The sequence below is a fragment of the Podarcis vaucheri genome (genome assembly GCF_965113315.1).
Source record: "Podarcis vaucheri genome assembly, chromosome: 12".
NCBI classification, from domain to species: Eukaryota; Metazoa; Chordata; class Lepidosauria; order Squamata; family Lacertidae; genus Podarcis; species Podarcis vaucheri.
In genome coordinates, this window is record NC_138750.1 from 27,751,429 (window position 1) to 27,777,589 (window position 26,161).

General features: G+C 41.5%; 1 protein-coding gene across 2 annotated transcripts in view; it reads left to right on the forward strand.

The window, feature by feature from the left end:
* SKAP2 (src kinase associated phosphoprotein 2) overlaps positions 1-26,161 on the forward strand; it is a 115,688-nt gene that overhangs the window by 64,208 nt on the left and 25,319 nt on the right. For both annotated transcript variants that reach the window (XM_082193517.1, XM_082193518.1), the window contains 3 exons: positions 8,872-8,996; positions 9,912-9,975; positions 10,469-10,591. In XM_082193517.1, coding sequence (XP_082049643.1) covers positions 8,872-8,996; positions 9,912-9,975; positions 10,469-10,591 — 312 coding nt within the window. The remainder of the gene's footprint in view (positions 1-8,871; positions 8,997-9,911; positions 9,976-10,468; positions 10,592-26,161) is intronic.

The following is a 26,161-nucleotide window of genomic DNA, read 5'->3' on the forward strand; positions in this document are numbered from 1 at the left end:
AGATAGATAGATAGATTCTTTATTGTCATTACACAAGTGCAACATTGCACAGAGTGCAACGAAATTGGATGCCATCCCTTAAAACAACAAAAGCAAGACAACAACAACAACCAAACAAACCACATTCCAGCCACACCCACACCACACCCATCAAACTCCCAGGTCACACTAACGAGTTACAGCATTCAAAAGGGCCACAGCTCTTGGATAGAAACTGTTTTTCAGTCTATTTGTCTTTGACTTGATGTTTCTATATCTTCTGCCAGAAGGCAGTAGTGCAAACAGACAGTGTCCCGGGTGAGATGAATCCTGCAGGATGTTATTTGCTTTCCTAAGACAACGGGAACCGTACAGTTCTTCCAGAGATGGGAGAGGATGACCAATAATCCTTTGGGCTGTGGTTATGACCTTCTGGAGCACCTTCCTCTCCCTAGCTGTACAACTGGAGAACCAAGCACAAATACAGTATGTAAGAATGCTCTCTATGGAGCCTCGGTAGAAGGACACCAGCAGTCTCTCACTCAGATTGTTCTTCCTTAAAAGTCTGAGGAAATAAATTCTCTGCTGGGCCTTCTTCACCAGAGCAGTGGTGTGTGCGCTCCAAGTCAAACCCTGATCAATAGCTACTCCCAAAAACCTGAATTCCGCCACCCTCTCTACCCGTTCCCCGTTGATATATAAGGGCTGAATGTCCGCCTTTTTTTCCCTGTAATCTACCACCAATTCCTTTGTCTTAGCCGTATTTAGAGCCAGATTGTTCTCCCCACACCAAACACAGAGCCGCTCCACCTCGTCCCGATAGGCGGACTCATCCCCTCCTGAAATGAGCCCTACCACTGTAGTGTCATCAGCAAACTTGATGATTTTGTTGCTGGAATAGATGGCTGTACAGTCATACGTATAGATAGTGTAGAGCAGGGGACTCAACACACAACCCTGTGGTGAGCCGGTGTTAAGGCTAAGGGCTGTGGACATGTGTGACCCTACTCTAACCCTCTGGGAACGTTCTGACAAAAAATCCAAAACCCAGAGACAGGTGGAGTTGGAGAGTCCAATCGCCTCTAGCTTGGACACCAGTCTATCTGGTTTTCAACATCTCAATATATCAACAGCTAAACATCATGATAAACTGATATATCTCAGTGTCTGAACGTTTTCCAGGCATGCCATGAAGGTGTTGTAGATAATAATTGCTTTGAGTTTTGCTTCATGTCCAATGTATTATCAATGAACTTTAGGGACGTGGGTGGCGCTGTGGTCTATACCACTGAGCCTCTTGGGCTTGCCGATCAGAAGGTCGGCGGTTCGAATCCCTGCAATGGGGTGAACTCCCGCTGCTCTGTCCCAGCTCCTGCCAACCTAGCAGTTCGAAAGCATACCAGTGCAAGTAGATAAATAGGTACCATTGTGGTGGGAAGGTAAACAGTGTTTCCGTGCGCTCTGGTTCCATTTTGGTGTTCCGTTGGGCCAGAAGCGGTTTAGTCATGCTGGCTACAATACCGGAAAGCTGTCTGTGGACAAACATCAGCTCCCTCAGCCTAAAAGCGAGATCAGCGCAACATCCCCATTGTCACCTTTGACTGGACTTAACCATCCAGTGAACTTATCAATGAACTTCTGTAAGAAGGCTGAGCATGCTTTGTATGTGAATGCCGTTGCCAGTAAATCAAGCTTAGCTCTATCGGATGCTTGCCAGTAGATGCTCTTTTATATATATATATATATATATATGCAGGTTTTGGTGTCTTCGGGTGTCTTCCCGTGTAAGAGTCGGGGTGTCTGTGCGACGTTTCGACGAGGTCTCACTCGTCATCTTCAGGCTGGTGCTTTCGGCTTCTTGTTACTGGAACAGAGCAGAGTCTGGTGTTTGAGTTCCTATAAATACTGTTGAGGGGTGTGGTGTATAGCCTCCAACGTTCTGGGCAGAGAGGAAGTTCCTAGATTAGTGTGCCTTTTCTTCTTTTGTTCCTTAATTACTTGAGGGATATCTTGGGTGATTTCATGAGTGATATTCTGAATATCACTGGGTGGGTCATTAAGTGTAGATTAGTTGCTAAAGCTTTCGTGTCTTGACCTCTTGAGCTTGTGAAGAGTTTTTCTGAGAAGATGGCTGTGCTGCATTTAGTTGTGCTCTGGCTTGGCTTCGTGTATAGGGGCGAGCTATGGTTTTGTGCCTTGTGCCAGCCAGATCTGTGTAGGGATTGCAGGGGGGTGCAGCATCCGGAGGTGCCACTATAGTTTGGTTACTGGATGGAGTCTGTAATATGTCTGTGGAGAGGGTCTGGGTTTGGGTCTGGTGTGGTTGATTGGTGACGGCGTTCTGTGTGCCTCTGGTTCTGGTGTCGGTTTTTGTGGGGAGGGCTAATTTCCAGATGTCTGGCAGGCGGGACGTGTCGTCACGCTTGTTCATGTTGTGAGGGTGTTTCTCTATCTCGATGGCTTCCATGATTATTCTCTTGTGGTGATGTTCCATGTTAAAGAGCAATTTGGAATCTGCAAAATTAATTTCGTGTCCTGTTTCTTTCATGTGTTGGAAAAGAGAGGAAGTTTTTTCTTCTTTTTTGACGGCATTCTTGTGTTCTGCGATACGTGCATTTATTCGTCTGTTTGTTTGTCCAATGTACGTGGCTGGGCAGACTTTGCAGGGTATTTCATAGACCCCTTGGTTTTCCAGCTGGATTTTGTCTTTTGGGTTTCTGAGGATATTGGCTATTTTTTGGTTGGTGCAGAAGGCTGTTTTGATATTGTGTTTATGGAGGATTTTGCTGATTTTGTCTGTAGTGCCCTTGATATAAGGAAGGAGGGCCATGCCATTGTTTTCTTCTGTGTCTTGGTTTTTGGGGGGTGTTTCTTTTTGGATTAGCTTCGTAACCCTGTTTTTCTGGTATCCATTGGCGATTAACACATTTGAGAGATTCTGTAACTCAGTTGTCAAGTGGTCTTTGTCAGCCAGGCGTTTGGTTCTGGAGATGAGAGTCTTGGCTACGGAGTTTATTTGTGCAGGGTGGTGGTGTGATTGTGCATGTAAGTAGCGGTTGGTGTGTGTTTTTTTCCGGTAGATAGTGTGTCCTAGGGAGCCATCAGGTTTTTTGTAGATTAGGACGTCAAGAAAGGGGAGTTGGTTGTTGTCTTCTATTTCCATAGTGAATTGTATTTTGGGGTGTAGGCTGTTGAGATGTGTGAGGAAGCTATCTAGTTTTTCTTTCCCGTGTGGCCAAATTACAAAGGTGTCGTCAACATATCTGAGCCAAAGTTTGGGTTTGTGTTCTGACTTGTCTAAAGCATTGGTTTCAAAGTGTTCCATGTACAAATTTGCGATGACCGGTGAGAGGGGTGATCCCATAGGTGCTCCTTCTATCTGTTTGTATCTTTGTCCATTGTGGATGAAGTACGTGTTGGTTAGGCAGTGGTTGGTCAGGTCCAGGATGTATTTGGGGGGGTTGTATTTGTTTTGAATGGCTGTCAAGGCTTCATTAATGGGCACTTGAGTGAAGAGAGATACAACATCGAAGCTCACAAGTATCTCTCTTCACTCAAGTGCCCATTAATGAAGCCTTGACAGCCATTCAAAACAAATACAACCCCCCCAAATACATCCTGGACCTGACCAACCACTGCCTAACCAACACGTACTTCATCCACAATGGACAAAGATACAAACAGATAGAAGGAGCACCTATGGGATCACCCCTCTCACCGGTCATCGCAAATTTGTACATGGAACACTTTGAAACCAATGCTTTAGACAAGTCAGAACACAAACCCAAACTTTGGCTCAGATATGTTGACGACACCTTTGTAATTTGGCCACACGGGAAAGAAAAACTAGATAGCTTCCTCACACATCTCAACAGCCTACACCCCAAAATACAATTCACTATGGAAATAGAAGACAACAACCAACTCCCCTTTCTTGACGTCCTAATCTACAAAAAACCTGATGGCTCCCTAGGACACACTATCTACCGGAAAAAAACACACACCAACCGCTACTTACATGCACAATCACACCACCACCCTGCACAAATAAACTCCGTAGCCAAGACTCTCATCTCCAGAACCAAACGCCTGGCTGACAAAGACCACTTGACAACTGAGTTACAGAATCTCTCAAATGTGTTAATCGCCAATGGATACCAGAAAAACAGGGTTACGAAGCTAATCCAAAAAGAAACACCCCCCAAAAACCAAGACACAGAAGAAAACAATGGCATGGCCCTCCTTCCTTATATCAAGGGCACTACAGACAAAATCAGCAAAATCCTCCATAAACACAATATCAAAACAGCCTTCTGCACCAACCAAAAAATAGCCAATATCCTCAGAAACCCAAAAGACAAAATCCAGCTGGAAAACCAAGGGGTCTATGAAATACCCTGCAAAGTCTGCCCAGCCACGTACATTGGACAAACAAACAGACGAATAAATGCACGTATCGCAGAACACAAGAATGCCGTCAAAAAAGAAGAAAAAACTTCCTCTCTTTTCCAACACATGAAAGAAACAGGACACGAAATTAATTTTGCAGATTCCAAATTGCTCTTTAACATGGAACATCACCACAAGAGAATAATCATGGAAGCCATCGAGATAGAGAAACACCCTCACAACATGAACAAGCGTGACGACACGTCCCGCCTGCCAGACATCTGGAAATTAGCCCTCCCCACAAAAACCGACACCAGAACCAGAGGCACACAGAACGCCGTCACCAATCAACCACACCAGACCCAAACCCAGACCCTCTCCACAGACATATTACAGACTCCATCCAGTAACCAAACTATAGTGGCACCTCCGGATGCTGCACCCCCCTGCAATCCCTACACAGATCTGGCTGGCACAAGGCACAAAACCATAGCTCGCCCCTATACACGAAGCCAAGCCAGAGCACAACTAAATGCAGCACAGCCATCTTCTCAGAAAAACTCTTCACAAGCTCAAGAGGTCAAGACACGAAAGCTTTAGCAACTAATCTACACTTAATGACCCACCCAGTGATATTCAGAATATCACTCATGAAATCACCCAAGATATCCCTCAAGTAATTAAGGAACAAAAGAAGAAAAGGCACACTAATCTAGGAACTTCCTCTCTGCCCAGAACGTTGGAGGCTATACACCACACCCCTCAACAGTATTTATAGGAACTCAAACACCAGACTCTGCTCTGTTCCAGTAACAAGAAGCCGAAAGCACCAGCCTGAAGATGACGAGTGAGACCTCGTCGAAACGTCGCACAGACACCCCGACTCTTACACGGGAAGACACCCGAAGACACCAAAACCTGCATTCCTGTACCCGTGAAAATCTACGAAAGCATATATATATTTTATATATATATATATAAATTTTTTATTGGTTTTACAACATTTTTTAGACAATACAAACAAATAAAGAAACATACAAACATGTATAATTTCGTAACCTTTTTTTTCATATCCCTCCCTTCTCGGACTCCCCCAAACCTCCCCTTCCTACATCCCAATTTCCGAAATTATTTCAGCAAATTCTAAATGATTTTATCAAGTATATCTCTTCTTATTCTTTTCTTTAACTTAATCTTATGTCGCTGTAATCTCCTTTTCTTTCTTAAAACTTCGACATTTTAACATTCATCAATTTTATAATAGTTCTTAAGATAGATTTTAAATTTCTTCCAATCTTCTTCCGCCGTCTCTTTCCCCTGATCACGGATTCTGCCAGTCATCTCGGCCAGTGTCATATAGTCCATCACCTTCATCTGCCACTCTTCCAGGGTGGGTAGATCTTGTGTCTTCCAATACTTTGCGATGAGTATTCTTGCTGCTGTCGTAGCATACATGAAAAAAGTTCTATCTTTCTTTAACACCAATTGGCCGACAATGCCCAAGAGAAAGGCCTCTGGTTTCTTAGGAAAGCTACATTTAAGTACCTTTTTCATTTCATTATATATCATCTCCCAAAAAGCCTTAATCTTTGGGCACGTCCACCAAAGGTGATAGAAAGTACCTTCAGTTTCTTTACATTTCCAACACTTGTTATCAGGCAAATGATAGATTTTTGCTAGCTTGACTGGGGTCATGTACCAAGTAGATGCTCTTACCTTAAGGACAAAACAGCTGTTTCTGGTAGTAGGCAGCACCATTTACGTCTGAGGAAATGTAAGAGAAGTCACAGGGCAACTTCCCTCATTCCTTTCAGCTTCTTGTACTTGTAGGTATTTGGGGTGACTCTGCGCATGTTTGTATTCCTTAGCCATCCAGTCTGGTAGCCGCTGGTGACCCTGTCACTCATGACTTTGTCTAACCCTCTTTGTGTTTAGTTTACTTGGAATTTAGCTATGCAGTTTACCCTAGTGACACCCCCTGGCTACACACAACATGGTTTTGATTGTGTGGAAAAAAACCTATTGACAACTTTTTTAAAAATTGCTGCCTATTTTGTTAAATGATTCTTAGTTCTTGCAAGAGGAGATATATATAGCAGGCCCTGGTTTACTTTCTCAAATTATATTAATGGCATCCCAGGTTATCATTTCTAGAAATGGAATGGTCAACTCTTCGGCCTTCCTCTGTTGTGAAAAGCTGTCCTGTATATCCGTTCACCTCCTAGGCAGCAAAATTCTTTCCCGGCCACCTTAGTCTGAGATATAATCTGTAATCCTCCCTCTAATACAGACCTGCAGTGCCACATTTGCTACTTCTTCAGTCTGTACACTTTACTAGTTCAGTTACGCCTTAGGCTGATAATAATCTCCACTAACAGACTTTGGATTCTATGCTCAACGCAAATTATTCAAGTCAAGAATATAGGTACTCTTTCGCCTATATCATTGACCATTTTGCGGTTTTATTCTGAAATAGATATGCGAGCATTTGCAGAATATGCATGAATGAGTGGCAATTGGGAGCTTTGTAAGACTTTGCACATTTTCAAAGGTATGATCAGAACCCTCATAAGAAGTCTAGAAATGTGCTGAGTTTAAAGAAAAGGGGGATATTGAGGATTTGGCACCAGGCATTAAGTCTCATGGAAACTTGCTGGTGAATTACAGCAAAAGAACAGTTCTAACTATTCCTCTAGTCAATTGGAGCTAGTACAACATGGGCATGCCACAAGTTTAATGGAGATTATTTATTTCCTGATGCATGTTAAAATGTTTTGCTTTTGATTATTTAGACCCAGGAATGGTTTGCATGGTGTTGTTGCAAAATGCAGGACAGTTAGCTTATGTATATTGGTTATTATTATTATTATTAATTTCTACCCCGCCCATCTGGCTGGGTTTCCCCAGCCACTCTGGGTGGCTTCCAACAAAAGATTAAAAACACATTAAAACATCAGTCATTAAAAACTTCCCTAAACAGGGCTGCCTTCAGATGTCTTCTAAATGTTGTATAGTTGTTTATTTCTTTGGCATCTGATGGGAGGGCGTTCCACAGGGCGGGTGCCACTACTGAGAAGGCCCTCTGCCTGGGTCCCTGTAACCTCACATCTTGCAGTGAGGGAACCGCCAGAAGGCCCTCGGAGCTGGACCTCAGTGTCTGGGCTGAACGATGGGGGAGGAGAGGCTCCTTCAGGTATACTGGGCTGAGGCCGTTTAGGGCTTTAAAGGTCAGCACCAACACTTTGAATTGTGCTCGGAAATGTACTGGTTCACTCATTGACCTGGTTAGTATTGTAGCGCTAAGCCAATCCATGACTTAGTGCAAATGCAGAGGTTCCCAGAGAGATCCCTGCTGCATTGCTCCTTCTTTGGTCCTGCTGCTGCAGGGCTGCTCTGAGCTCAGCGATGGTTTGGTTTGAAAAGCCACAAGTGGTAAGCCATAGAACAAATGTTGGCCAGAGCTCATGGTTTGTCTAGAGCAGGACAAACCGCAAGCTTAGGTGGGTTTGGACAATGTGCTAAACCATGGCCTGGTTTACCTCATAGGAGTGCAATGTGATCTCAATCTCGTCAGCAGCGTGCGTGTTTCTGCTAAGCCATGGTTTGGCTTAGAATAATGTGCACAATGCCTCTTTGTTTCTCCCCGGTGTACTTTTCACGTGTAGGCCCTGAACATTATACTGATAGATACTCAAATTTGTGAGAGCTTTCTCAGAAGTTTCCTAGCTTGCTTTGCTTTTATCAAAATAGCAGGGTGGTCAGTATACTTCAACCCTGTTTAGTGTTCACCCTTTTCCCTGGACCATAGCTTAATATATTAAGAAGGCTATGCAAAGAGGTCTCCAAAGCAATTTTCTGTTTGTCCTGAGGGTATCTTTATCTTGAAATGGTTGTGTATGCTGCTACTTGGCTTTTGGGTTGTTTCAGAAGAAGTCAGAATAAGCTGAGCATTTTGTAGGCTCCTTTAGATTCCTTCACATTCGTCAGTAGGTGAAGAACCCCCTTTTACAGTTGTTGTTAACAGCCTCTGAAGTTCACTTCTTCTTTTTTGAGATGCAATAGTGGGGCAGATGTACCAAGGAGATCAGTAAGTTCTTCTTCACTGGACAGATTTTTCCAGTGACTACTGAACCAGAAAGAGACACTGATTTATGATGCACTTGTCTTGCAAGTTCCATGTTCCAGTTCTTGGTTCTCCCTGGGTACAGAAATCATTGCATGTACTTCTCACTAAATGTGACCATCTGTAAGTATCATCCTGGGGGATTCTGTAGGCAGCTTTCATGAAAATGTGCTTTGTTTGTACCTTCTCTTTAAAGGAGAGGTTTTTCTTTTTTTTAAATCACTCATAGCATCACCCAAACCATTCGGCTAATAACGTCTAACCTATTCTCTCGAATATTCATGAAATGGAAAACAAAATCTGAATAAATGATAACCTGCCGTGCCATTCACGTTCAGCGTTGCAAATGAAGTTCTATCTTTGCTTTTTATCTACGACAGACAAACAACAGAAAGGTGAATTTGCTATAGATGGCTACACCGTCAGAATGAATAATACCCTTCGGAAGGATGGAAAGAAAGATTGCTGTTTTGAAATCGCTGCTCCTGATAAACGCATTTATCAGGTTGGACTTCTTATGTCATCTTGAAATTAAATTGATAAAAACTGTTACTGTTCCAGTTATGAAGACATTAACGTTTCAATAAAACAACTCCTGACATGTTCAAGGAAAAGTAACTCTTGATTTGCTTACCTTGTACATTCATTCATATATATATGTATATGAATAGATTAAACATTATACTATCTTTTTGGATAAGAACAACCAATATACCATTTTTATCTGCTGTTCTATTTCACAGCTTATATTTAAATATCTATTATCTAATAGGTCTGCTCTTGGATGAATAATAATATGTGTGTGTGTGTGTGTGTGTGTGTGTGTGTGTGTATTATATATCTAAACCCCAAATGTTAAACATATCTTGTATTGCTTAGAGGACAGGGAAGGAAATCTAAGTTAAAGGCACATATCAGCTATGTGATTCAAGATCTATCAGCTAGGCATCAGTGTGGAATGTAAGTTTAATAAGTTTTAAATATCTGAGATTGCAGTTGAAAGCCAGTTAATTAAGTTGTCAGGTACTGTGTTGGAATCTGACAAGAACATTTTTAAGAAAACTGTACCCAGCAGTCTAAAGAAATTCATGGGTGTCTTCTAATTGTCAAGGGCGAATTTTGTTCATCAGTCCTGCTTTTGACATTGATGAAGAGAAGCAGCTTTTTTTTCTGCACAGCTGCCAGCTGCTGATCAGAGTTCCAAATCCATCATCCTCTGCTTCAATTACGTAAATTTGTCAAAATTAACTGTACATTATAAGAAGCATCCTTGCAAGAAAAGTACCAGAAGACATGTAAAGAATTGCTAATGGTGCCTTGAAGAAGTGACAAGAATGTTACTTTCTTTTCATTCCTGATATCGTGCTGGCTGTATTTTTATGCTCATAATTCCTACTAGTAAAATCAACTTTTTGAACAGTTTACAGCTGCTACTTCCAAGGAAGCTGTGGAATGGGTGCGGACGTTGAGACACGCAATACGAGGTAAGCCAGTTGTTGAAAAGAGCCTTTGTTTACAGTGCATGTTGGAATTCCAATTGTTATCGCTTTCTAATAGATTTTCTGTTTATTGATCTTGGAGTTTCATTGTGGTGGTTTTTGTGTAACACATTTTCTGTTTTCAGCTTTATGTGTGAGTGTGAATAAGGAATCTTTTGCGCACTTGGGTATAAGTTCTTCTAGACTCGGTTGGACTTGCTTCCAAAGAAATATACATAGTAATAAGCTGAGGACATGCTACTGAGTTAAATTCCACTGAAATAAAGATGTGTCTGTTTTTATTCAGCTGGTGCTAGCTAAATAAAAATAGTCACATCTGTATTTCAGAGGTATCTCTTAATAAGCTAGAACTGGGGCATTGAATTTCCTTGGATTTGAAATGGAAGCGTCAGAATTATTTTGCTTTTCTTTCGCATTCCTTATGGCTGTGTTCCCTGGGTGGGTACCTGTTGAATAGCTCTTGCATTCTTCTGAACAGACATGGGATCTGAAGATATTCTTGAGGAAGATGAAGAAGAATATGATGACATTGAGGAAAGTGGCGTTCCTTCTCAGCAACCAAGCACAGAGGCATTCGATGATATTTATGAAGAACTTCCAGGTATTGGGATGGGGAGAGCCTGGGTTGCGTAGTGGAGATGCCGTGTACAGCTCTGAAGGGACAGAAGGGGTTGGTGGAAAGAATTGATTCCAGCAGATAGTTCTTGGCTATGGCAGACCTGAACCAAGCTCAACTGTCTGGTCTTAGGTGAGTCATAGTGTGTCAGCCTCAGTTCCACATGGTCTTCCATGATTAATGCCAGACGCTTGTGGTATTTAAAGAAGTGTGGTGGGGTTGTTTTTTACTAGGTTTAAAAAAATAACTATTCACTTCGGGCTAATAAGGGCATTGAAACTAGACAGGAATTGTAGAAATGGTCTCTTGAGATTATTGGCTCATTAGCATCATCTCTGCTACATAATTTTTTAATTAAAACGTTGACGTGCCTTACAGCTTTGTCTCACCAATGCAGTCACTCATTCCTCCCCACTTTATTCACTGTGTCACTTGCATTAACCATTTTTCTTCACACTCTGTTTTTATCAGTATGTTCTCTCATACTATGATCTCATAATCCCTGCATATAAGCACAAGATGTGTGTGTGTTTTGGTTTGATTTCTGGGGTTGTGGAGAGGAACTGTCAAGAAAGGTACTTGGGGGGTTTGGCTTGACTTTTTTTCTAATTGCATCCAGCATGAATCTGATCGTGCCATGATTTCTTTTCTAGATTTTTCAGTTACGGAAAAGTTTTTCTGCATCTTGACGCCCAGATGTAAATCTCATTCAAACCTTCCTTTTGGCACCTAGTGCTGAACTTCACTCCAGTAAGAAGAAAGTGGCAGGACAGGGTCTGTAGGGATGTAAATACATGGAAATGAGGTGTCCTCCTTGCTGCGGTTTAAAGAGATATTGAATACAGAGAACTGCAACACTTATTACTGTAAATGTAATGGGGAGTGTGGGGTATAGCTCTAGAACAGACTTGGACAACCTTAGCCCTCCAGATGTTTTGGAACTACAACTCCCATCACCCCTAGCTAACAGGACCAGTGGTCAGGGATGATGGGAATTGTAGTCCAACAACAGCTGGCGGGCCAAGTTTGGCCATGCCTGCTCTAGAATAAAAGAATGCTATCAGAAGGTAAGTTGGTAAATAAAAATTACTTCCATCTGATGTGTTTCAGATATTTTGGTTCTCTAGAAAATATAGCTGTAATAAGTTCAGTGCATAAGGAAAGACACAGACTGAAAACTATTGTAGACTTTTAGACTTTTTATCAGCAGGTGTTCTCCGTATCAAGCGGTGTGCTGCTATGTTAGCTCATTTTAAAACTTGGTTAATGAGAAACACAGTAACAGATCTCAAACAGACCCCCCGGGTATAGGACAGAATATAAATTCTAATCATCATCATCAAAACAGGGTATGTTGCAAATTTGAAATCTACCCGATGGTTGGAATGTATCAATTATTAAGATTATTTTGGGGAAAGTTTCAAGATAGGCAGAGCCCAGAATTCTCACCACTAATCACAATGGAATAATGCACAGTTTGAAAGGAAAGAGCTGTTGGGTAATATGAAGTTTTGGGACTGTTTTGGAATGGTTGAACTTTGAAAAATATCAAAAGAAGGCATAATTAAGTCATGCTATCGAAGCTGTCCGCCAGCTCCCTCGGCCAATAAAGCAAGATGAGCGACGTAACCCCAGAGTCGGTCACAACTGGACCTAATGGTCAGGGGTCCCTTTACCTTTTTATCCAGTAGGATATGGGTTGAGCACTGATCCTTTCCCTCTAGTATTGCCGAGTAAGACAGGTATTAAACTATTTATTGACATGATATGGATCACTTAAGAGACTGCACAAAGTTTGAAAAGTTAATGCCAGCTGTTGGTCTAACAGGAGGAGTATTAGGTCCAATTTACAAAACTAGCTCTAATTCAGAAACAGTGAAAAAATAAATAAATGCCAAGTATAATGGGAGGCAGATTTATTAAAGTAAATTCCTGATCAATTATGGAAGTGGATGTGGAAAAATACACAGTATTTTACATATACTACATTACATTCAACAGGCTTCAAGACTGAATAAAATTTACCCAAATGTAAGCAATTTGGGCTGGTGCTGTCAAACATCAGGTGCAATTTACTCCATGTTTTTTGGATATGATTTTCCATTACTATTAGTACCCATTCCTCACAGGGGCATTTGCCCTGTCTTTCCTCAGTTTTCCAATCACTACTGCCATTCTTGTGATTTATTTGTGGTGGCAGGTGTTTTGCATCTGCCTCATTTTCCTGCAGAATCATAGAATGACCTCGAAAGGTCATCTAGTCCAATCAAATCCTTGCCAGTGCAGGAAACTCACTACTACAGCACTCTTGATAGGTAGCCATCTGCCTTAAAAACTTCTAACCAGGGGTACAGCGCCCTTTAAGGCAGACTGTTCCACTGTCAAACCACCAGGAAGTTCTTCCTAATGTTTGATCCTAGCATCCATATTGACATTAATTTAATTATGACTTGGTCCCTTTAGTCTCACCCTTCTACTATAATTGACCATGCTGTTGTCCTGTGCACATTACTTTTGAACTTTGCTAGCTCTTTAAAGTAGGTTTAAAGTAATGAGTATTGGCCCGCTTAAACCCAAGTAAAAGGTAAAAAGCGCCATCATTATTATTTTTTTACAAAATGACACTCTCCCTGTCACCTTCATCACAGCTAAGTTGTACATCTGCACCAAGCTTGGCTGAGAATGGAATGTAGATTTCAAAAACAGCCTCCTGCCAAAACAAGGAGGTGGGGGAATCTTTCAATTCATTTTTAAAAAAATGGGTACTCAGCACTAGAGAGAACCCAGAGTTGTGCCACATTTTCCAGATGTTACGATTCTTTCTAATAATACCAGGATTTTCTGTAGAAACAATTTTTTTCCTTGAATAGAGCAGAATAGTTTCAGACTGATGCATAGTACCAATTTGTTGGTGCATTAAAATGTTTAGCTTGTCTTGTAAATTGATAAGATCGCAGTCCTGTACACACTTACCTGGGAGTAAATCCCACAGAACTCAATGGGGACTTCTGAATAGACTTGCATAGGATTGTGTTGCAATTCTCTTGCTAAGTAAGGAGCTGTTTATTGGATAGGGGAGACTAATCTATTGATACCTTGCGCCATAAATCTGTTTTTACAAGGGGGAAGATGACTAATTTATTTTCTGGTAACAGAGTAAATTTATTGCAGTTGACTAATATTATTCTCAACAGCACCAGGATTCTGGCCTGCCTCTGCTTCTCAGCCAAAGTCGCATTCCAGAGTTCCCTTGGGCTCACTTGGACTAACACCAGTTATTTGCAAGCAGACTGCGTTTGGGCTTCTCCGAGCCTTTTCTCAGTTTTTAGAGAATTCAGAGGCATAATTTCATTACCTCCCAGGTTTTGCTTTGTGGTCAGGTATTTGCTTCCTCCACAGAGTTGGTATACTTCAGTCAGCTGAGTTCCCTCTGCTTAACATCTCAGAAAGTACAAAGTGTGCTCAGTTCCATTTAGGGCAGCAGTTCTCAACCTGTGGGTCCCCAGATGTTGTTGGACTACAACTCCCATCATCCCTGAGCTCTGGCCTTGCTAGCTAGGGGTGATGGGAGTTGTAGTTCAACAACAGGTTGAGAAAGGCTGGTTTAGGGTAAAACAAGCAACGAGTTGGAGCTGCTCCCTTAGGAGGAAAGGCTGCAGGATTTGGGTATTTTTTTAGTTTAGAGAAAAGGCAAGTAAGAGGTGACATGATAGACATTTGCAAAATTATACACAGCATAGAGAAAGTGGATAGAGAAAAGTGCTTCTCCATCTCGTATATAGTATTAGAACTCGTGGGCATCCAATGCAGCTGAATATTGGTAGATTCGGGGCAGAGTGAAACAATGTGCTATTTCATGCAGCACATAGTTAAATGATAGAACTCGCTCCCACAGGAGACAGTGATGGCCACTAACTTGAATGTCTTCAGAAGAAGATTCAACAAGCCCAAGGAGGATTAAGGTTATCAGCAGCTGAGAGCCACAACGGCCATGTCATACCTCCACTGTCAGAGGCCATATTCCAGTTGCTGGGAATTGCAGGTGGGCAGAGTGCTGCTGTGCTCAGGTCTTGCTTTGCAGGCTTCTCTTAAGCATCTGTTTGGCCACGGTGAGGCTGGACTAGGTGGACCTCTGGCCTGATCGAGAAGTCTCTTCTGATGTTCTTAAGTTTTGTTAAGGAAAGTTAAAAGGACGTTCTCTTGGGTGGAATTAAATTACGCTGGGTTAAAAGGCTTGCAAAGAAATTGAATATTGAAGCACAGACTCCAGTCTTGACCCAACGTAGCTTGTTGTGGCCTGGGTTCAAAGAACTGTGCAACTTACTCAACGCATCCCAGGGAGCGTTAGCCATGCCAAATGGATTCCTTCCCTTTTTGAGCAGCAGCCCCACCCCACGTTTACACAGCAAACCTGTTTTGGGATAGAACTTTTAGAAACAAATTGTGATGTTGCATATTGAGACGGGAGTTTTGGGTGGGGTGAGGTGTCTGTCTTTTAAAGGGAGAACATTACACCAGGCATGTTAAAGCCCCCTAGGTGTACTTAAAAGCATCTCTTCCACCTAAAGCACTCAATGTTCTGTTTAAATATTGAATAAAAAGCATTACAATTAAACTGTAAAACACAGCAGAGACTCAGATTTGATTTTCTACTTGCGGCGATCGTCCCAAGATTTGCCCTTCTCCCAACATGTATAATTTAAACTGCTTGTTCAGATAATACAATAATTGCCCCATTTGTTGCAGATTATATCCTATCGCTTTTGTCCTGGGTTTTGCTAAGTAATACACAGAGTAGCCATCATAAGCTGCTCTATGCCTGGGGGAGTCCCGTTCAGCTTTCCTTTTAAGAAATGTTCCAAGGGAGTATTACTTCACTGTTCACACTGACCTTTGCAAGATTTCAGCCCCAAACCCCAAATGTCAGCAATAATTGGACTTTGGTATCAGTCACAAATGTAATAAAACCTGTGACATTTGCAGCTTCAGTCCATAAGCGTGTTTGGCTCCAAAGCATCTTGCTGCCAAGTGATGCAATGGCATAATCATCCTACCCCCCTGAAAAAAGTAGCTTTTCCTAACTTGTGATACAATAAACCACATTTCTTGTGCTTTTTGTAGTATCCAAAAAACCTTTGTGACGTATCTTAGAATAATAGAATCATACAAGTTAGAAAGGACCCTGAGGATCATCTCACCCAACTCCCCCCCAACCCCCCCTGCAATAGGCAGCTGTCCCTTACGGGGATCGAACCTGTGACCTTGTTGACGTTATCAACACCATGCTCTAACCAACTGAGCTATCCATTGCCGATCTATTTCTTATTACATTCATATCCTGGCTACTGTCCAAGGAGCTCATGGTTGCTTACACCGCCTCCATTCCAGTTCACCCTTACAATAACACTGGGAGGTGGGTTAAAAAGGTAAAGGTAAAGGACCCCTGACAGGTAAGTCCAGTCGCAGACGACTCTGGGGTTGTGGTGCTCATCTCGCTATACAGGCCGAGGGAGCCGATGTTTGTCCGCAGACAGTTTTCCCGGGTCATGTGGCCAGCATGACTAAGCCGCTTCTGGCTCAACGGAACACTGAAACCAGAGCAGCGCACGGAAATGCCATTTACCTTCCCGCCAGAGCGGTACCTATTTATCTACTTGCACTGGCGTGCTTTCAAACTGCTAGGTTGGCAGGAGCTGGGACCGAGCAACGGGAGCTCACTCGGTCGCTGGGATTCAAACCGCCAACCTTCTGATCGACACGCCCAAGAGGCTCAGTGGTTTAGACCACAGTGCCACCCGTATCCCCTGTGAGGTGGGTTAGGCTGAGTAATAGTGGCTTGTTATCCCCCACCCCACCCCAATTATTAATATCCAGAACAAGAAGCACATTGCTTTCCCAACACAATTCCTTATTTCTGCCCCCAAAACATGGCAGGATAGCTTTAAGCTTTTCTCTTTTAGAACGGAATCTAGCTACTTAACACTGCAAACACAGTTGCTGTGTGAAACTTTTTCAAGATTCTGGTCTCCCTATTTGCATTTTGACTGATGCATGGGAGCTGCCATGTGCTGCTCAGTTAACCTGAAAATCCCCCAGGCCATGTGGGAGGATGTTGCAGCAGCCCTTCCCCAAAGCAGTGTTGTTCCTAGAGCAACCAGAAACTAGAGCAACGCCACTATGGGGAGGAGCAACAAGGTGAGCTACTCATAGCCATTCTGCATAACCTCTGAATGGTTAGGGGGAAGAACCCTGCATAAGCAGCTTTTGTCTGCAGACGAGCATTTTAATGTTCAAATTAACACCATTTAGCTTTTTATCATTTTAAAGCATTTTGGTAATACTTATTTCCTGTAATTTTTGAAAGTGATCCCCTTGCACAATAAAAAGAGAGGTTTCTTCATAAGCATGCAGTTCAACTTTTGAAAGAACCGTAAAAAAAGAGAAACGATCAAGCATCATATTCCCACACATTTGCTTCCCATTAAAATAAGATTGCTTATTACTCGTTCTGATCAGTCATCCTTTTTACTCCTTCGAATGGACCAACGCGAAAACATATTTGACACTATAGATTTGTAAAACCAATATGATGTGAATGCTGTGTGACAGAAGTTGGCTGTTTTATTGAGGGGGGAGAATCCCAAGTTGGAGAATCTTGTCATTCTAGAGAGACAAAAGTAATTTTCCTTATATTGAAGCCTTTTCACTGTTGACTACATTTTTGACAGCTGGCTTCATGTTACACATTAACAACACTTTGTTTATTCATGAATAGCTTTGGCACACTATGTGCCCAAAATAGAATATTTCTCCATATGCAAGCAAAGCTGTCTTGTGATTAAGAAGCAATGCAACGAAACAATCTTAAACTTGAACATTAGTGCTCTAGAATATCACGACTTTTAAAAAATTAAAACAAAGAACAAGCAATATATTTTTGTTGAAACTGGTGGAAAGCATTGTTCAAAGACAGAATTACCAAGCATGTAGAAGAACAAGTCTTGCCCAAACAGAACCAGCATGGCTTTTGCAAGGACAAGTCATGTCTCACAAACTTTTTAGAATTCTTTGAGAGTGCCAGCAAGCACAATTCAGTTGGCATGCGCTTAGATTTCTGAAAAGCCTTTGACATTCTACCTCACTGAATACTCCTGAGTAAGCTTAGCTGTCATGGAATAAGAGGAAGGCAGGGTTAAATCTTGTATAGTATGTGCCACCCTGTTCCAAGCAGGGAACAGGACTGCGCGGCCTAGGCAGCAGAATTTAATCTATTTTCCTTTAAGTGGGTGGGGTGCACCAATGCTGCTTCTCACCCATTTAAAGGAGAAACCGAGCAAAATGCTCTTTGAACCAGACTTCCTTTGCAAAGCTGCAGAGGGGATTTTGGCAGGGGAGCAACCCTGCTGACCTGTCAGATTTGGCCTGTGAGACCAATCCTGTTCATGATGTGGCCCATGGAACCCAAAAGTTTCCCCACTCTTGCTTTAAACCAATGAGGAAACCCACATCAGGGATCTATTGCATGGGTACAGTTAGCACCTTACCTAAACAAAACACTGGAGGACAGAAGGTGACAAATATGAGTGACAGGAGGCACATGAAAGAGCAGCTTGAACAAAGCTACTGCTGAAAAAGCTAGCACCACAGAGTGGTCATGAAGCCATAATACTAAGCCCTGGGGTCCATGGGGCAGAAGGGTGGTGCATAAAATTAATAAATGATTAGGATAGGATGCCACCCTGTACTGAATCAGACCATGGGCCCATCTAGATTCGCATACTCAACACTGCCATACCCGAAGCCTTAAAACCACCACAGTCCACTTCTGTTGTTGAGCTCTCTGCGGATAGCGGCATCACCACTTGCCATGTCTTTCAGTATGCATGCATGGAGGAATGAGAATGTACACCTGATATTTTAGAAGCTCTCTGCTTCAGGTTTTTTCCTTTTGCATGTCTGTGGAGGGGAGGCAGCTTAAGGGATCCGCTGGGAAGGAAATTGCTAAGTGCCTTTCTAGGGGACAGTAAACACAAAAAGGGTTAGATTAAGCTAATGGCTTTTCAAGTGCTGGAAATAGTCTGAAGGGGAATAGCCGCTACCTAATAACACAGCAGTGCAATTTTTGCTCCACCACAAAGAGTTGCATGTTTTAAAGTGGCAGCAACCACTTGGCAGATACCTGAACTTGTGCTGTAAGAGAAAGAAAAGATACCCCTTTTCTGTGGATATACTGGGATGGTATAATGCAAGCATATGTTCTTAGTATGTGGGTTCAGATGGGGATCACAAGACTGGGTTGCAGAAGAATTTAGACAATTATTGTCGAGTGCTGGCCAATAGCTCTTTTGCTGTCTATTACGCATTCTTTCTTTTTGCTTCTGTTGTATGAGTCAACCTTTAGCTAGTTTATAAACTCTTTTAGTACAGCGGGAGGCGGGGGGACAAGCTAATTTGCAGGACGTGGTGATGCCAATTTCAAGCAGGCAGAAAATGGCAGCAGTGTCTAATTATATCGACACTGAATGAAAGTATGGCAAATGATCTCTCTGGTTGAATCTCTTGTCCCTGTGCTGTCTATGCAGGGAATGCATAAACTTTAGTTACTTAAAATGGCTAAAGCAGCTAGGAGAGAAACATCTGGGAACCAGACCTTTCCTGTGGAACCATTCCAAAAAACTGCATTGTGTTTCCTTTACTGTAGTAAGTCACACTGAAACAACTTGCTTTGGGTTTCTCTCTCCCCTCTCTCCCCTGAATTCAGAAATGAATCTACCCAAAGAACAGGAAACAAAATTCAGTGTTCTAAACCCACAAATTATTCACAAAGTAGGAGGTACAGTGGCTCATTCTGATGCTATCTATGTTGCCAAGTCACATTTGTCACAATTAGAGATATTTAGTTTTCATGAATGACTCTTAAATCAAGATCCCTCCCTCCTGATAGATATGCATGGGAGATGCCACATGACATGATTAGTTTCTGCTTCATTCTGCTAATATTATGCTTAAGGCACAGAATATTGTGTATGACAAATTGTTCTTAAAGTAGGGCAACTTTTTATTGCAGGCTTTTGTGTGTACGTGTGCGCACGCTTCGCCATTTATTAATGAAAACTATTTACCCTTGTCATTCATTAGCTATATTTTAGCATGAAGCTTATAGTTCGTAATGTAAATCTGTTGAAATACTTGGTGAGCAAACATTTCTAAATTGCTGCAAATCTAAGTATAGGGTATGATGTGGAGACACAAAACACACAGGGGTGAATAATTTTGCTTTCAGTTTATAGTGAAGCAGACCTTTTTGTGCTTTGCTTTGTGCTGCCATGTGTGAATGACACCCAGCGGTCAGGAGTTAACCCTAACATTTTGAAGTACATTTTATATACGTCTTGTTTCTTTATGGATCCATTGGATTCATGCCGTTTTGTTTTGAACCTGTAGAATGCATTTCAGTTAAAAGGGGTTTTGACTTCCAGTGTCTTGTGTTCTTTGCAGGTCCAAGGTAGAATGCCGTCTTCTGTCAGGGTCTCAAAACACTTTAAAAATCAAAACATATGGGCTTGACCCAGGTGATTCTAAACATGTGAAAAATCGCTGGTCATAAATCTTTGGGAGTAGCTGTTTGTGAGAGGAGCAGTTAAAATTAATAAGAGCCATTTTGTTCCTCCTTTTGCCTTACGGTTTCCACCTGCTTGATCTCCACTATTTTAAATGGTAAGCCATTTTGGACAGGTGCCAATCTGTTTGTGCCAACACACTGATTACTTGCAGGTACAAGGGCTGCAGTGTGTGTGTGTGTGTGTGTGTGTGTGTGTGTGTGTGTGTGTGGAGTCCCACCACCCACAGAACCTTCTCGTTTATTTATACTCTCTGCCTTGCCGTAAAGTGCACACAGAAGTCCACATTTGCAGGCGCTTCGTCTACACATTAGGAGTGTGGATTGCAAATGCCAAGCATCAAGGGAAACAGATGTTTGAGAAGTTGGGCCAAAGTTAGTTTAAAGTTGAGGCAAAACATTACTGAGATGGCGGACTCTTTATAGTTTGCGGTTTGGCAGGCATCCAGTAGGGAATTCATCTATCTGTATGAAAAATCAATGGTTCCTCTCGCCATGAGCCTAACAAATGCAGAGGCCTGGCACATATATGACCGTATGCTGTTTGCATTTCTGATTTGTGAATGGACTGAGTCCCAAGAAGGAATGCTTGGCAGCGCATCCAGCAATTGCGGCTGCCAGTTTTGATCATGCCATATAGATTTGGCTGAAATGCCAAGCACTGGGAGCCAATGATATATGGAATATGAGCTGGAGGCATTCTAGGAAGCAAGGAGGAGAATGACTACGCTGTGCTTGCATATCCTGGGCCAGTATCCAAAGACCTGCTTAGGCTCACCAAAGGTGTTTGCACTGGATCAACGAGTGTTAAAACAACAAGACTGAATTGCCCATCTCTATGCCATGTCACAAACTGCTTGAGAGTGTTGCGTCAGCTTCCAGAGCGATTTGCCATGTGGCATTGATTACAGGAGAAGAGCTGCAGTTGGAAGGAAACGAGTGGAAGAGCTCCGTTTAGACTTGCAGAATTAGTTTTCACAGTTCTCTGAATACTGACCCTGTAATGGAATCTATAAAGGTGAAATCATGATACAGGAACCTCTGTTCAGATTGGATGGTAGAACTGAAATTTTCTCTAATGCAATATATGAATAAGACAGCTTCTTGGCTGAACTATTTTTTTTTTCAACCCCCCCCCCCACCAAACAATCTGGGAACTCTAGTTTACAGAGCTACAAATCCCAACACCCCTAACATGCTACAGTACCCATGATTCTTTGTTTTTCTTGATGGGATGTGCTTGAAATGTAAAGTGTGTTTGCAGCCGGAGACTGACCAAGCATGTATGAAAATGACTTTTTGGTTGCTCCATGTATTTGTAACTCAGATAACTGACCTAAGCGGGAAATATCAGCAAGAACAAAACATTGCCCAAACACACTAAGCACTTAGGAAATCTACTTAGGAAAATGTTGTGTGTGTTCACCTTGTGGAATGACCAATCTTATCTATTATTGCCACAATCTGAACTGAGCAAAGTCTCTGCAAGTCTTTGACCAAGTAGGTCCTGGTGGAGATTTGGTTGTACGGCGATGTTATTTATTCCTGTGAAAAATGCTGTTTAAATTTCCATAATGCGTAAAAAGAAATTTGCTTTTAAGGTTTCGTTACAAGCTGTTACGCCACATTCTCCATTATAATTGTGTGCATATAATCACCCCTGTGTTCGTGACCTTTAGCTGATGAAGCTAATAAGTTAGAGGGAGTTATCTCAAGAGGGCATTATAAAGGTCAAATCAAAACCCAACCTGTACTACAGCTAAGCATCGTGTGCTTTAAAAAAGTGTCTGAAAGTATCCATAGAACTAGACTCAACCATTACATGCAGGCATTTTGGAACTTCTTTTAACAATGATTCAGAGATCTGCTTAATTGCCTTCTGAAGTTAAGCGTTTATGGTCCCTATTGATTTAGGAAGTGTTTAGATTAGGATTTGTGTGCATGTTAGTTGAGAGTCCCGGGTGTTACTTGTGGTATCTCCAGTTCTTTGTGGCTTGATCTGTTTCCATGTGTGGTCTTTCTAGAACTCAGACAGGAGCCATTCTTTATTCAGCTCAGTATTGCTGGTCTGTCTCTAGCAGAAGGTGTTGATAAGGATGCTCAAAAAGAGTCGAGGCAAAGACCTGTTGCCTCAGGTCTTTCCAATTGTCAGTATGCTTCAATAAGTATATATTCTCTCTTCTAACTTCCTTGTTTACCTCAGAATGTATTTTGTTGTCCACACCAACAATAACAGAGGCAACAGTTTTCCATTTTGTGTGAGCATACATCTTCTTCCTGCTGCTTTTGACTAATGCCACGATAAATTGGTTAAGACTTTAAGGGGCCACAAGAATTTGTTGCTTGCTGCAACAGACTACAGTGGTACCTTGGTTTAAGAACAGTTTAGTTTATGAACAACTTGGATTAAGACCGCTGCAAACCCAGAAGTAGGTGTTTTGGTTTGAGAACTTTGCCTTGGAAGCAGAATATGTTGAGTGTGTTTCATTTGTAAATTGAGTCCCCTGCTGCTATAAGAAAGAATGGATTAAGTTTGTAAACCAAGGTACCACTGTAATTGTTTGGCATGAGCCAAACAAAATAAGCCAAACAAATATAAGCTATTAACATGATTCTACTTTTGATTTTAATAAGGAAGTTCAAAAATGGTGCTTCCCTCTCTGTATCATCGGAACCAAAGGGACTTCAGTGTGTTTTTTCTTTGGCTTAGTTCACATTTTTCACATGAGTGTTCACTTTAACTCTGAGATGTTCAGCATAAAATAATGAGTTCTACAAGATTTCTTAAAAGCTGCTGCAAATGCTGAGATGTCTTCTGAAAGTAGTAAGGTCAACTCTAACTTCATTTTTCATGAATTTGCTTCTCCGATTTTTTTTGCATTAAACGAGGAGAGGGGAAGTGTGCTCAAAGAACAGGTGTTTGCTTTGACTTAATTTTATGGGTGCTTTCTTTCTTCAAGTGTATACAACATAGAAGAACTGAACAAAGGCATTTAACGTAAAGCTGTTTCATGGGTAAATAATTACTACATGGCAGGTTTCCTCTTCTTTATTTTTTTCCTTATTTTAATCCAACCCCCCCACCCCATCTGACCTCTCTCAGCAGTCACCTTATTCTTGACTTTGTTTAATTAACGCTGCTTTCCTTATGTTGGACCAAATTATTGTCTTGCAGGGGGAAATCATTTCAGGAAGTGCCAGGAAATGCTTTATTCTAAGCCCCGCTGATTGCTTTTTCAAAAGATGTGCCACCCTGCGAAGCCAGCAGGAGTTGAGACTAACCATGCCTGCCGATGGTCTAAGTTGTCCCTGGAAATGTTGCAGATCTCTGGCCACCCACAGAGAGCTGTGGCAGTCACTCTGAAGTTTAGTGTTTCCTGAGCCTCCTACGTTTTGCCACACACTCGTCCTCTTTACCCCTTGGAAATGAAAGAGACAGAGAACCATAAGTGTGTGTGTGTGTGTGTGTGTGTGTGTGTGTGTGTGTGTAGATTTATATCTCTTAACACGTTCAGGGCCTTTTTAAAACAAGATGATAAAATTTAATGTCCCTTTTACTTAGGTACACAAAATAAAACCATTGGTTTCCGAACAGTTAGAGTATGCAAGCCTAGAAATAATCCCACTTAAATCGGAACACATCAAACAAATGTTGTGTAGATGCTTATGTGTTTGACACACACACACACACACACACACACGTAACTAAGTGGACTCTCAAATCTATTTACACTAACAGGATTAAATTTTTGTTAATTTATCCACAAAACAAGAGTGGCAATGAAACTTAATTCTAAATGGCGGTTTAATGTTACATATTTATATATATAATTTAACTTTCCTTAGAAGGGAAATCAATGTCTGAAATATTGGGGAAGTATTTTATTATCTTGGAAATTAGGGAAGGATGAGGAGACTCTGGCTTTCTTGTGGGCGATAGTTTGTATTTGTTTAGCCATAACATAACATCAAGAGCATTGGGATTTGAACCACAAATTTAGTCCTTCATAAACTGCCTGCCAATGCAAATGAGGTATAATTGCAAAGCAACATAGTTTTCATGGTCAAATAGCAAAAAACACAGAAACTCTGTAGGTGTGAGAAATATTTGTTATGAGGATCTTTGTAAAAAGGGCATTGATGTAGTGAACAATGTGGAATGCTCTCCTGAGGAAAAAAGGCTGGGTTTTTGGCACCGGACTAAGAGATTTCTATTCATTTAGGCCTTGGCTAACTAATATGGCCTCTATGGTGGTACTAATCTTTGAGTGGGGTGAGTTGGACTCCTCCTCATTATTATGTTATTGGATGAGCATTTTAGTTACTTTGCATTATTCATTGCTTTAAGTATTCTGTTTTTTGCTTTTATCTGTATTTTGTCCTGTTTGGTTGCTTTGACACTTTATTTTTTGTAAAAAGCTACTGATACGGTGATGATAATATCCTCTACAACTCTTTCACAAGACGAGCAAAAGCACTTTTCTAACAGCCATCCAGAAAATTACAACTTGAGAGTAAACAAGCACAATATTTTTAACTGCAGCTATGAAATAGCTGCTCTTGCATTGGACCTGCCATAAAATAGATTTAGGTGTGTCCTGTTGTATCACCCTTCATGTAATTTAGAAGGTTTTGTACTTATTTACCAAGGTAGCACCTGTCTGCTTCCCCACCCCCACCCCCAGAAGTCTTTGCAGTTAGCTGAGGAAGGATGGACTCTTGGAAGTGTTGCCCATGCAAACAGATTGTTCAATGAGGACACGAGAGAGTCTTGGTCATTCTTCTGTTTTCAGGTGCTACCCAGAGCTCCAGCAAAGCAGAATCTGGACAAATGACCAGATCTTTAACTCAGCAACATCTGTGCCAGCTGTATCTCAGAGCGGAGGAAGTTCCAAAGCTGGGGTGCCACTCCCGAGAAGGCTCTCCCTTCTCTAGTATGCTCAGTTTTTTTGGGGGGGGGGAAGTGTACTTCTTAAAGTGGCTGAGATGACACTGAGCTTTCAAATAAAAATAAAAATATACCTTTATACACTACAGGCATGAAATTATTGACCAATGCATTTTTCTTACAAAGGCAAATTGTCTTAAGAATCGGCAGTAGTAGTGGCTGATCAAAATGTATCCCAATGACCCTTCTAATGTTATCGGAATAGCAACTCTATGTGTTGAAGACACAGTGCAGCTGAAAGGCATGTAAATACAAGCTGCTTATTTGCTAGGATCTTCCAGATTTGCAAGATGATTGCTATGGAAACCACATAATGAAAACCTTATAACCATCTGTGTTGCTTGATGGATTTTACTGCATAGCTCAGCTGTTTGTGTTTACTGTTGCTAAAAGTATTGAGTAGAATATATTAACCCACAAACTGTTGTTATCTAAGGTATTAATTAATATTGTGCAATGACATGGTGTCTCTTAGCTAGCGTTGCACAATAGAGTGCTTGTTTGTGATTAGCCATGTTATTAATAAGGGCTAATGGAGGTATCTTAGTAATGAATACTAGAGCTTTTGATGGGAATCTAAACTGAATTGCTTACTTCAAATACATCTTTATCTTGGGCATAACTGATCTCGTGACAGAAGTACGCTCTAGAAAGCTAACTTGGGACATTAACATAACAACAACTACCTGATATGATTTTTGCTTTTTATTTTAGTTAACTGTATTCATAGCATTCCAGTCATTCAGTTCCATTATATGCATTTTGTGCACACTTTTTGCATGAAATACATGCTTCTCAGCACATTCACCAGCAAAATATGCATCTTGTATACCACTCTGAGTTCTTTTCTACAGCCAAGTGGTATATACAGTTTATGCACTAAATAAATAAAATACCTGTTTGGTCTGCCAAAAATGCATTGCAAAATCTGGAAAAGTCTGCAATCCAGCTGGGAGCTACATTCCAATCTGCAAGCAAATTCTGGAGT